We start from the raw sequence: 12,999 nt of genomic DNA on the forward strand, positions 1-12,999 counted from the left end.
ATTCCCAGTCCCAAACTAGCCATACCCCATACATGCCTCAATATGACAGTAGCAATGGATCTCACGTCTCATGGCAACTGCCTCCCATGTACCCTAGGACAGGGGAATTGGCATATATTGATGACTATACTTATATGAATGCTGTGGCAAACTAAGTGCAACACCACAACAACACTATGACATGGGAATTCTATGTGGATCGTTTTGGGGTTGAATTCATTAATCAATCACATTTTATATAACATTTGTTTAAAGATTGATGTATTGTACACTTTAACATTTCTAATGCTTATTTAAGTTGTTTTACATTAATTGAATGTTTTGATTGCTTTCTATTACTAAATTATGTGTAGAGTAGGGTATTTTAGTACATCGACATCTACCAACCTATGGTCCGAAGTGAAACTCATATTTGGACTTTGTTTTTACAAAATCTGATAGTGCCATTGTGTTTAAATGACCTAAAATAGGCTAAATACCAAGTTTCAGACCCAAACTAGGTCTAAAACCCACCGAGTTGAGGCTTCGAGTCTGAAAAAAAAATGCACCAACTCTCCAAGATCTTGACTCTACTCGGTTTTTCCAAGGGCCGAGTTGGTACCGAGTTCTAAGTTTTAGTACCTTGGTGTGAGCTAACAGGCTCTTTCAGTTTTGCCTCATAATTGTTTCTTTATGATTAAATATCTCCATTTTCTAGATAACTTGAACTTCTTTCCCATTATGTTGAAAATGATCTTTGTTTTCTATCCTGCTTTTCTATTTGTTGTGCTGTTGTGTTATTCTTTATAATTGTGTAACCATGAAATATTGCATGATGTCAATCCTATCCTCCATGGATCATCTATTTTTCTTTGCTCTAATTATTTATTATTATATCAGATACGAAATATTCCAACTCATGGTTAATCTTTATACCGAGAGGTTTATTCAGTTTCTCAGATTACTCAGCAACAGGGCAAACGAGTTAACAAATATAGAAATTTTAAAGGTATGCCCATCTAGATTTCATATTACGATTGATCGGCGAAAGGGAAAATGATCTAACAAATAGAGAAATTTAAGGGTATATCCATCTAGATGGCATGTTATGTCCATCCTCTTTTATGTTGCCATCTCATGAAAAGATCTATTTCCACTTAAAAGTTAATTGGAAAGCTATATTGACACTTTAAATGTTCAAATGTTTCAACTTTTACATTCTTTATACAATGGTTCATCAACCCCTGTAACTTCTGTGTATGAACATACCAATTCCTAAATTAACATGGCACCTTCTGAATACCAGACTCTGTGAATGATATTGACCACTGGTTCTTTAGTATCAACTTGACTTTCTTTTTTTGAGTAACTTAAGCTGTTTTTGGTTGCTTCATAGTTGTTAATGTGACTAGGCGACCCAAGGCGTTGGAGAGGGGGGGGGGCTTAGGAGACAAGGCACCTGCCTAGGCATGCAGTATATGACTATATGTAATATAAGAATGATAATATTATATAAAGGACTCTCTAAATGATACCTATATAGTTGTGTTTATAACTTGTAACCTTATTATGATTGCCCCGTGGCTTATTCCCAAAAGTTATTTAAACCAAAGATAAAATAGGATTTTCAAAATAAATTGATCTTGTCATTATGTCTTTATAAAAACTAGTCATTGTTTTTGCACATTTTTCGAATACACATGTGAAATGACAGGATTTACCCTCAATGAAAAAACTGGGATTTTACTTTTAGGGGCAAAAAACTAACATTACAAATTATTTGACACCTTAAGGGGTGTCAGTAAAAAAATCCCTTCATATAGTTATGTTTATATGCAACATAAAAGCCATATCAATGCAATATGATATAATTATGCTAGTAATGGCCTAATATGAGTACACCAACATATAACAAATAAAGCATAGGATACAATATCAGCATATTCATAACAAATCTCGCAAGAAACATAAATCAACGCAAACTTGTGATGTGTTAACAAGGGGTGCTATCGCCTTGGACCCAAGAAAGAGCCAAGATGCCTTGACAACTATGGCTGTTTTCCTAGGAAGATGCATGGGAAGCAAAAGGTGAAGGAAAAAGTGAGTGAAACGATTCTCTTCACAATGATTATTGGTTGCTCAATAGTTGTCAGGGCATCACCTAGGCACCTTGTTGGTGTCGCCTTGACGTCCACGCCCCCTCCAATGCCTTGGGTTGCCTAGACGCCGTGACAACTGTGGGTTAAACTTGGAAAGACTTTTCTGTTTTCTTTCCCATTTGTGTTCCACCTTTTCTGTAGAATGTGTTTTGTGACTTGTGAGAAGCCTTCCCAAAATTATCCCTATGTATGTTTTCCCTTTCCTTGGGCACCCACCCAAATGCACCTTTGGAAATTTTTATGAATGGCTTTCTCTACCCTTTTCCCTAAAAGTGGCAAAATAGAAGAGGCAAATGTTCAGTTCAGTTTTGGAAAATGGGAACTATTAATGGGGAGGCTTAGAAACTCTATGAACAACCCCTTCCACTTACATGTGGGCTTTAAAAATGAGAAAATACAAAATAAAAATTTCAAGATCCATGTGTAAGTGGAAGGGATGATTTGTAAAGTTAGTAGGTCATACTTGTTCATGGTATTAGCATGATGGTATCCCTCTTAGTTTTGATGTTGTATCATGATATGAAATTGTGGTTTCTGGTTGTGGAATTTGAAAAATTTGTAGTATATTAAAATGTTTGATTGATTTTATATAGGTAACAGGTTGGGTAGTTGAGTACCAAGATAATCTAATTGGGCTTGGTGTTGATGAGTCTTTAGCTCAAGTTTGTTCAGAGAGCGGTGCAATGGATCCTCTAATGAATTCATATGTTGAGAGAATGCAAGCCACAACACAGGTAATCATTCGACATCCTCATTTTTTGTTATGCTAACTTATGGCAAGTTGGGAATACTGCTTATTGTCTGTCCCACTTTGTATAGAAATGGTACCTAAATATCTTGGAGGCTGATAAGGTACAACCACCAAAGAAAACAAAAGACGGGAAACTATATACTCCAGCTGCTGTTGATTTATTTAGTATCTTGTGGGAGCAAGTGCAAATAGTTCGTGATAATAGCACCGATGTCATGCTGTATCGAATTGCTCTGGCTCTTATCCAGGCATGTGCAATTTTATTGTGGTTTAGCTTATTTTGGATATGTTCCTTATGCTAAAGATGTGCTCATTTGCATTCCTAAATTCTGAAAAACATGGTTGTTAGCTATCTGCATGATTTTTTCTAGAAGATACAATGCAGGATGTGCAAGATTATGTTTTCTATACTATAGGAATAATGTATCACAAGTGTCGTGAATGCAATAGTTTTGATTTATTGGAAGTAGAAAAAGTTCAAAAAAGTAGTAACCAATGAGAATTCCAGAGAGGGAGGGAGAAGGTACTTTTGATTAATGTTTAGTAGGTGCCCTGAATCCAAGCTTTTTAATTTATTGGATGAGAACTTCCTAAGACAGCAAAAAATGAAAAATTCCATATTCAACTATTCTTATTTCTAACAAAAAACAAAAAATTCCTCAAAAAATGTGGTTTAGCATTGGACTAGGAAGCGTTTTTTTTTCTTACTAAGTCGTCTAAATCCAAGGGTTTTGATTTACTGAAAGAAAAGAAGTTCATAAGAGAGAGAAAGAGAGAGCATTCATATTTTGTTGAGAATTCCATATTCACAATAATTTTATTTTCTAAAAGAAAACCTTAAAAAGACGTGATGCAAGAAATTTTCCAAAATGTAATAGAAAGCATTCATATTTTGTTGAGATTCACTGCAATGAATCCACTCCTGTTGAAGCAATTTAGTGATTCTTAGAGTTAGTGTAAACAGCCTTGGAATTAATGCTTAGATTATCTGATCAATCATCCCAGCCTCTTATTTATAATAAAAACAAATTACAGCAAAGATAGGAATCCCCCCCAATCCTATTCCTACTAGGAATTCCCACTACAACTAGGAATCCCAAATAGGAATCGTATAGGGGAGAAAAACAGGGAAAAAACAATTAAAAACTAATCAAACTAAAATAAGAAAGGAAAGCCAACTAGGACTAGGTTACCCCTAGTGGGTAACGTAGCCTTATCTCAACACTGCCCCTCAAGTTGGAGCAAAGATGTCGATCATGCCCAACTTGACTAGATTGGGATGAAACAGCTTCCCAGACAATCCCTTAGTGAAGATATCTGCAAGTTGATCAGTAGATGTCACAAAGGGAATGCCCTTCTTCTAACTTCTCTTTGATGAAATGCCTATCCACCTCAACATGCTTGGTACGATCATGCTGTACTGGATTGTGTGCGATGCTGATTGCAGCCTTGTTGTCACAGTACAACATCATAGGAACACCAAGATCTTGTAGCAGCCCTTTAAGCCAGAGTAACTCACAAATCCCCTGTGCCATAGCTCGAAACTCAGCTTCGGCACTGGAACGAGCAACAACATTTTGCTTCTTACTACGCCACGTGATAAGATTTCCACCTACAAAGGAGCAATACCCAGAAATAGACTTGCGATCTGCAGAACCAGCCCAGTCAGCATCAGTGTATGCTTCAATCCGTAGATGACCATGCATAGACAAAAGAATTCCTTTTCCAGGAGCTGACTTCAAATAGTGCAAGATACGAAGAACAGCCTCCATATGTGAAGAGTAGGGATCATGCATAAACTGGCTCACAGTACTCACGGCGATAGCAATGTCAGGACGAGTGTGTGAAAGATAAATCAGCTTCCCTACAAGTCTTTGGTACCGGCCTTTATCAACAGGCTCACCCTCTTTCTCCTTGAGTCGAACAGTAGGGTCCATAGGAGTATCTGAAGGATGACAGCCAAGCAACCCGGTCTCAACCAATAAATCTAGGACATACTTCCTCTGGGAGAGAAAAATGCCTTTAGAAGATCTGTCTACTTCAATCCCAAGAAAGTATCGTAGTTTCCCTAGATCCTTAATCTCAAATTCTTGTCCAAGGAAGGTCTTCAACCGTCTGATCTCATCACCATCATTGCTAGTAACCACTATATCATCAACGTAGACTATAAGAACAGTGAGTTTTTCACCAACCCTCTTTATAAAGAGTGTGTGATCAGCATTACTCTGCTTATAGCCCACAGAAATCATGGCCTTGTGGAACCGCCCAAACCATGCTCGAGGTGACTGCTTCAGCCCATAAAGTGCACGCTTCAATTTACATACTTTTCCTTGGTTTCCGTCACAAGAGAATCTTGGTGGAATGTCCATATACACCTCCTCATCCAGTGTTCCATTTAGGAAGGCATTTTTTAACATTTAGCTGCTGCAAATCCCATCCAAGGTTGACTGCACAAGATAATAACACACGAACAGTATTTAACTTGGCAACAGGTGCAAAAGTTTCCTGGTAATCAATGGCGTATGTCTGAGGGAACCCTTTGGCCATGAGTCGTGCCTTATACCTATCCACAGTGCCATCCACCTTCGGTTTCATCACAAACACCCATTTGCATTCAACGGTTTTCTTCCCAGGTGGAAGAACCACAAGCGCCCATGTGTTATTTTTTTTTAGGGCTTCCATTTCTTCCATCATAGTTGCCTTCCACTTTCCGTCTGATAAAGCTTCTTGCCAATTGTTAGGAATACGAACTGAAGAAAGAGAGGAAACAAAGGCACAAAAGGATGGGGAAAGGGAATCATAAGAAACAACATGAGATATCGGATGCTGAGTGCAAGATTTGACACCTTTGCGAAGAGCAATAGGTAAATCAGGAACATTACCAGGTGGAGAGGCAGGTTCTGGATCCGGGTTTAGTAATTGGATGGGTACTGGAGCAACATTTGATTGGACCTGCTTATGTTTCCTTGCATAGGTCTTCATATTATTGGCATCAATCCTCCTCTGAAATTCACTAATAGTCCTCTGGACAGGAGTCTGGGCCGGGGTAGCTTACTCCCTCTAAATAGAAATGGTCTCCCCCTGTATAGGAACCTCGTCCCCTGACTCAGGGGGAGTACTAGGGCAGGCCGAACTGGTTCAGACTCATGGTAAACAGACTGAAGTGGAGGTGGAGAGTCAATAGGTAACGCATCTTCACTAACACTCTCCCCTTGAAGAGGTGGGGACACATAATATGGAACATTTTCATGAAAGACAACATCCATGCTGACAAAAGTCCTGCGGGATGGAGGGTAGTAACATTTGTACCCTTTTTGGGTAGCAGAGTATCCCAAGAAAATGCAGCGGAGGCTACGTGGGTCAAGTTTACCAGGGGACCTTGTATCCCTGGCATAACAAATGCAGCCAAAAACTTTAGGTGGGACTATAAAGGAAAAAGAGCAAAGTAATAGCTCAATAGGGGCTTGCGAAAGAAGAACCGAATGGGCAACCTATTAATTAAATAGGCTGCAGTAAGGACAGCATCCCCCCAATAAAGAGAAGGGACATTGCGAGCAAACATAAGAGCCCTAGCCACCTCCAAGAGGTGGCGGTTTTTTCTCTCAGCCACACCATTTTGGGCTGGAGTATCGACACAGCTGGTCTGATGGAGGATTCCATGTGTAACAAGGTATTTTTGGAACTGACCTTCCATATACTCTTTCCCATTGTCACTCCTTAAAATTTGAAGAGTGGCATTAAATTGGGTCTTAATCATTTGATGAAAGTGCTGAAAACATAAAAAAGCTTCACTTTTTGTATGCATAAGGTATACCGAAGTGAACCTAGAATAGCAGTCAATAAAAGTGACATACCACCGATGGCCAGTCAGGGAAGCCTTCCTACTAGGCCCCCACACATCAGTATGAACAATATGGAATAAGGAAGAGGATCTTTTATTAGAAATAGGGTAAGTTGAACGTGTCTGTTTAGTCAAGACACAAGACTCACAAAAAAAGTCTTCCTTATTATAGTCTTTAACTAATGCAGGAAATAAATTAGATAAAGTACCTAAGGGGGGATGGCCTAGTCTAGAGTGCCATTTAGGATTGCCATCAAGTAGGTACAATCCACCATGCACTTTACCCGATCCAATCGTCTCCCCCGAGTCCAGTTCCTGAAAGGCACAGTGAGTGGGAAAAAAAGTCACTTTACAATTCAGGGATTTAGTGATACTGCTAATGGAAAGAAGGTTAGTTGTAAATTTGGGAATATGCAACACAGATGATAGTGTAAGAGAAGGAAAACAACCAATGGATCCTTTCCTTGAGATGGAGGAGAGGGGCCCATCAGCAATTTTAACTTTATCCTTACCAGAAGCAGGAGAATATGTATTAAAAAGACTGGAAGAACCTGTCATGTGATCAGTAGCACCAGAGTCTATGATCCATGGAGTGACTAGCAAAGAAAATACCTGTACGGGCAAAGAAGGAACCTGAATTGGCAGCAGACGTAGTAAAGGCAGCAGATGTGTTCAGCATACGACGTTGAGCCTGGAGTTCTTCCTGGGAGAACCTGATGTCAGCAGTGGGAGTTGGAGCTACACTTTCAGTGTGATTGGCTTTGTTTTTAGACTTAGCACGATCATGTTTAGCTTCAAAATCAGCTGGCTTCCCATGTAATTTCCAACACTAAGCCTTAGTGTGATATGGTTTGTGACAATGCTCACACTTAACAGGCTCTTTGGTAGTAGTAGTAGAAGTAGCAACACTGTCAGCAGAAGCAACAGGAGTGGAACCAGTAGTCTGGAAGGCTGATCTCTCAACTTTAGGAGTAATCATCATGGTAGCCCTGCGTGTCTCTTCACTGTGAACATAAGAAAAGGTCTCCTCTAGAGTAGGGAAAGGAACCCGTCCATGGACTTGCACCCGAATAGGGTCATAGTCATCATTGAGGCCAGCCAGGAAATCATAGACACAGAATTGGTCTACATAGGTGTGGTAGGCAGTAATATCAGCAGCAGTAGTAGGCTGAAACCGAGCATAGTGATCCAATTGTTGCCATAAACACTTGAGGGTAGCATAGTATTTGGTGACAGACATCTCCTTCTGAGTGGTGTTTTGGAGTGTCTTCCTAATTTCATAAACCTGAGCACCACTACCTGAACGACCATAAGTGCCCTTGACAGCTGTCCATATTTGTGTAGCAGTTTCAAGGAGAAAATACTGACTAGAGAGGTCAGTGGTCATAGAGTTTAGAATAAAGGACATTACCATTGCATCATTGGCAGCCCATTTAGTACGAGCAGCCCCTTCTTCAGTAGGTTGTTTGGTGGTGCCAGTAAGATGGCCAGTGAGTCCCCTTCCTGCCACTGTTAAGGATAATGATCTGGCCCAAATTAATTAGTTTGTACCATCAAGCTTGATGGCAGCAGCATAAGGGAGAAAATCAGACCTTGTTTGATCTCCTCCAGAAGTAGCAGTAGTCATCTCTGAGTCACCCATGATTCAGCCAAGCAATAGTAAAAATCAGATCTTCCAAAAACCTGATTCGAGTGTGAATAATGGGTTTTGAAATTGCAGAATTTTCAGCCTGCAGAATGGACTGAAACTGATAAGCCAATAAAAAGCCCTAAATTTTTGCCAAATTTAGGAATAAAATCTGATTGCAGAAACCCTGATTGCAGGAAAAAGATGTATAAAAAAATGCAGAATTGGATCTAGACCAATGCTGCAGTCTTCAAACAAGGACTGGTGCAGACCAATAATAGCAGGAACCAATCTCCATAAGTGCAGAAATCAAACTCCAGTTGAAAAATAGTTCGATCTCCAAGGATGGAAAAAACCTGCCGGCAGAAATAGGTCACACCTCTGTTCTTTGATCTTCAATGAGGTGACATTGAGGGCAGCAACTAAATTTGCATTCTATCACCTCATAGTTGCTGCCCTGATGGAGAGAAAGAGGCCGAGAGTGGTGGAGAGGAAGAAAAAAAGAAAAAACTGAGAAATAAGAGAGAGGAGAGAACCAGAAATCGAGAGTAGCTGTTCCTAGATCAGATTAGGCTCTGATACCATGTAAACAGCCTTGGAATTAATGCTTAGATTATCTGATCGATCATCCCAGCCTCTTATTTATAATAAAAACAAATTACAGCAAAGATAGAAATCCCCCCAATCCTATTCCTACTAGGAATTCCCACTATAACTAGGAATCCCAAATAGAAATCGTATGGGGGAGAAAAACAGAGAAAAAACAATTAAAAACTAATCAAACTAAAATAAGAAAGGAAAGCCAACTAGGACTAGGTTACCCCTAGTGGGTAACGTAGCCTTATCTCAACAGTTAGTTTCTAGGATTTAAATGAATGATCAAGGTTCTCCTCTGCCAGGAGATGAAACTTGAAGCCTAACAACCCTTGTCAACATACAAGCTCCCCTGCGATGGCTGCAAAGTTCCTCAGAAACAAAAGCATTGCCAGTGAAGCATTCTGCATAGAATGTCTCCGGCTTTAATGGTAGTGACAGTGAGTTTTTGTCTTTGTCTGAGAGGGAAAGAAATTTAACATAAAGTTTCCTTTATACCCCTCAATCCAAGACAGAACTGGATATTGAAGGGCATCTGAAGTAAGGTTACAATTTCTGTTTGTAACCTGCTTGGTTACAAACAGACGCACCCTATAAATTAAGCCAATTACAATGAAATCCAAGAAAATATAAGGCCGGACCTATAATATAACTACACAAAACTTGTTTTTAGCCCATTGGACTGCCACTTACCTCTTGCGGGTCTTCCAAGCTTAAGTCTAGGGATCATATGTAATAGTCTAGTGCAACTGCGTTAATTCCTCCAGTGTTGGAAAAAACTTTTCCCTCGAGTTTTAATGTGTTGAAGTATCCTCATGACATTATCAACACCAATCTTCTTGTTCAGACCGAGGGAGAAAATTTGTTGCGCACAAATAGAATCAGCAACATGGAGTCCCTTCTCATCAATGTACTGATGCGGTTGGATAAACTCGAAAGGCAACTGTTTTTCAATAACATCTGCAAGCATCAGTACAAACCACCTCTTGTTCATCCACGACTTCTTCTCGTCGTCATTAGCTTCCTTGATTTGTTTGGTTTTACCTTCACTTGTATGCTTGGATTCATCAACGCCAGTGTCTTTCTCTGACTGTACTTCAGTAGAAAGTTTAGGATTTTTTCCATATAAAGCAACTTCTTCAGTAGGTTCTTTCTTTGGCTTTTCTTCTTTCTTAGGCAACCCACAGGCAACCCACAAAGACCAATTCGATGTGTGAGGAGACATAAAAAATCATACGTTATTTTCACAATCAAGTCTATCTTCACAGTCTTCCAATTATTGTCTATCCACTTTGATGATGTGCTTTTGAAGATGGAAATTCATGACATCAAGCACCATCATAGGAACGTGAAAGGAAACAGAAAGTAATGAAAAAAAGTTATTGCATCTGTCAAGAATTTCATTAGTCTCATCACACAAATCCACCAAAGCTTCTAACACGACACAAATCCACCAAAGCTTCTAACACGATACATTCCTTGCATTCGTCATTCACATATAGCATAGTCAAGCTCGCATTAGGTGGTTGAAGATGAATGCGGAAGACATAATAGGTCATATTGGGCTAGTTCAAACAGGATCGGAGGACAGGGAATGTATACCAGAAAATGGAGAGAACTTATAATCAGAACAGAGTTCAGAACAGCCCAATTCTAGTCGAGTTGTCTATTCTATCAACAGAATAGGCCTGCAGTATCTGAAGAAATTCTAACAAAACAGTTAGATATAGGAAAGTCCAAGTGCTACTATAAGTGTGAGTAGCAGAAATAGAAAAAGAAGAAGAAGAGAAGAAGAAAACAGTAGGCCTAAAGAAGAGCCTTTACCACTCTTTGCCAAGCTCGATAGCTCAAAAGCGCTCGTAAAAAAACTTCAATTTCAATTATCGAATTATCTCCAACTGATTAGGAGGGGGAGGGGATGATACACAGGGTTTTAAATATCGCACCATATCAATAAGTATTGGCCAATAAGTATCGTATTTTTCGAGTGCCGATACAATACGGTGCCAATAGCCAATATGATACGAAAAAAACGTATGGGGTCGGTTGATACCTGTTAATGTATACATTAATATTGCCCTTACCTAACAGTTCGAGTTTTTAGGTGAAACGATAACGAACATGGTATCAGAGCAGGGAGGTCAAGTGTTTTATTTCTGGGAAGTGCATCAGAAGAGTTTTCTTGACATTTCTCCCTCGGTGCCGCGTGAAGGAAATACCGCGTGAGCTCCATGTGAGAGGACCATGGAATCTTGGCCTGCATGTGCGGGTGTATGTTGATGTATACATTAACACTGCCCTTCCCTAACAGTTCGAGCTTTTAGGTGAAATGGTAGCGAACAATACCCATTGATACGTGACCTAATACGGTCGACATGGAACAAGAACTCGCCGAGATCTCGGTAATATCTCACTATTTTCAAAAGCCAAGACGATATGGAAGGCGAAATGGAAAAATACAATGTTTTGGTCGAGATCTCAATTCAACCAAGGTTGAACCAAACCCCCCTTTAAGTTATGGTTTAATTCGACTGCGACCAGTTCGCGATCGATCTCGACTAGTCTCGGTGCTCTCAGTTTTTTCGACAGTGAAGCTCCAAGAAACTTGAAAAAAATGGTTTTGATCCCATTTTTCGATTGACAACTCGCCGGATTACGTGGAAATACGTCAAGAATCATCGGCAACACTTTTATGTATTAAATGGAAGAGTACGTGCAATGCTTCATCAGCACTATGACATGGGAAGCCTATGTGTCACACATAGAGGCTAACTTGCTTCGAAACTATGGCTTGGAGTCATAGAGGTATATGTTAAGATTGGTGTATTTACACTTTTGCATTTCTAATGCTTATTTAAGTAATTAAGGTGTTTTACATTAATTGTATGCTTTGATTATTTTATATTACTAACTTATGTGTAGAATAGGGCCTATTAGTAGTTTAGTACGTCGTAGCCTACCAACCTAGGGTACAAAGTCAAACTATGTGGACTTTGATTTTGGAAAATTTGATAGTGCCATTGTGGTTAAATGGCCCAAAATAGGTTGTATACCAAGTTTCATGACCAAACTTGGTCAAAATCCCACTGAAACCATCAAACAAGTTCCAAAAAAAAAAAAGTGCACCAACTCGCTGAGATCTCGGCCCAATCGGTTTTTTGGCTTGGTGAAACCAGTACCGAAACTGAGTTCTCTAAGCATGACGGTCGATTCATGGTGGATACCGATCGATGTGTTCAATACTTCTCTTGTAAACTGCAGAACACAACCCGTAAATGTAGAACAATTACTGAGAGCTCCTGTAAGGCATTCTAATCTTCTTCTTTTTTCCCTACAAAATCAACTTGATTCGTTGCTTCTACCATCAAAAGCGACTCTAGTAGTGTTGATTTTATCTTCATTTGGGATTAAGCAGCCTGCAGTCGAGGATCAAAAGCAGATTTGCGCAACAACATGTATCTCTTAAAACTCTGAATTTTTTTGCTCAATTCTTGTTTTAGTGTTATTTTTTGCAATGGATCACTAGATTAGTGAAAAACCTCCTGAATGATTGCATTAAACTAGTTTTATTTGTAATGAGTTGTACATTAAAACCTTAAATCTTCCTCGAAAGCAATAGTGACATCTTTTTTGGTATTGGTACATATAAGAAACCTCATCTTTTTTACATAATCAATTGAATATTGTTTCGTAATTTGTTCTCCTTTTTATACATGATATACTTTACACTTTGCTTATTTATAGTTTTTAGGCTTCAAAACTGTACCCTGCATGCATCGTAAGCATTACTTTATACCATTTCCATGCGTATCTTTAGCATAGCATCTTTCCAATACGATACGTCTCTTAAAATCTCCTTTCCGCTACAATACAGATACTTTGAATATTGGTATACATGTATATTTTGCTAATCACTCCTACACACTAAATGAAGTAAAGAAGTCAATGCTAACTAGACCAACATCGGCATTAGTTTGTCGTCCCAGGTTCTTCGTCAGCTCAACCCATCAGCTTCTCTAGTTCCGTTGCAGTCTCCTGCTTTGGATTT

General features: G+C 39.2%; 1 protein-coding gene across 1 annotated transcript in view; it reads left to right on the top strand.

Moving 5' to 3' along the window:
• Positions 1–12,999, top strand: part of LOC122665298 (exocyst complex component SEC6-like) — an 88,738-nt gene that overhangs the window by 56,647 nt on the left and 19,092 nt on the right. The window contains exons 13-15 of the mRNA XM_043861414.1: positions 880–988; positions 2,732–2,872; positions 2,958–3,137. Coding sequence (XP_043717349.1) covers positions 880–988; positions 2,732–2,872; positions 2,958–3,137 — 430 coding nt within the window. The remainder of the gene's footprint in view (positions 1–879; positions 989–2,731; positions 2,873–2,957; positions 3,138–12,999) is intronic.

This window comes from Telopea speciosissima, chromosome 6, assembly GCF_018873765.1.
Source record: "Telopea speciosissima isolate NSW1024214 ecotype Mountain lineage chromosome 6, Tspe_v1, whole genome shotgun sequence".
Classification (NCBI taxonomy): Eukaryota; Viridiplantae; Streptophyta; class Magnoliopsida; order Proteales; family Proteaceae; genus Telopea; species Telopea speciosissima.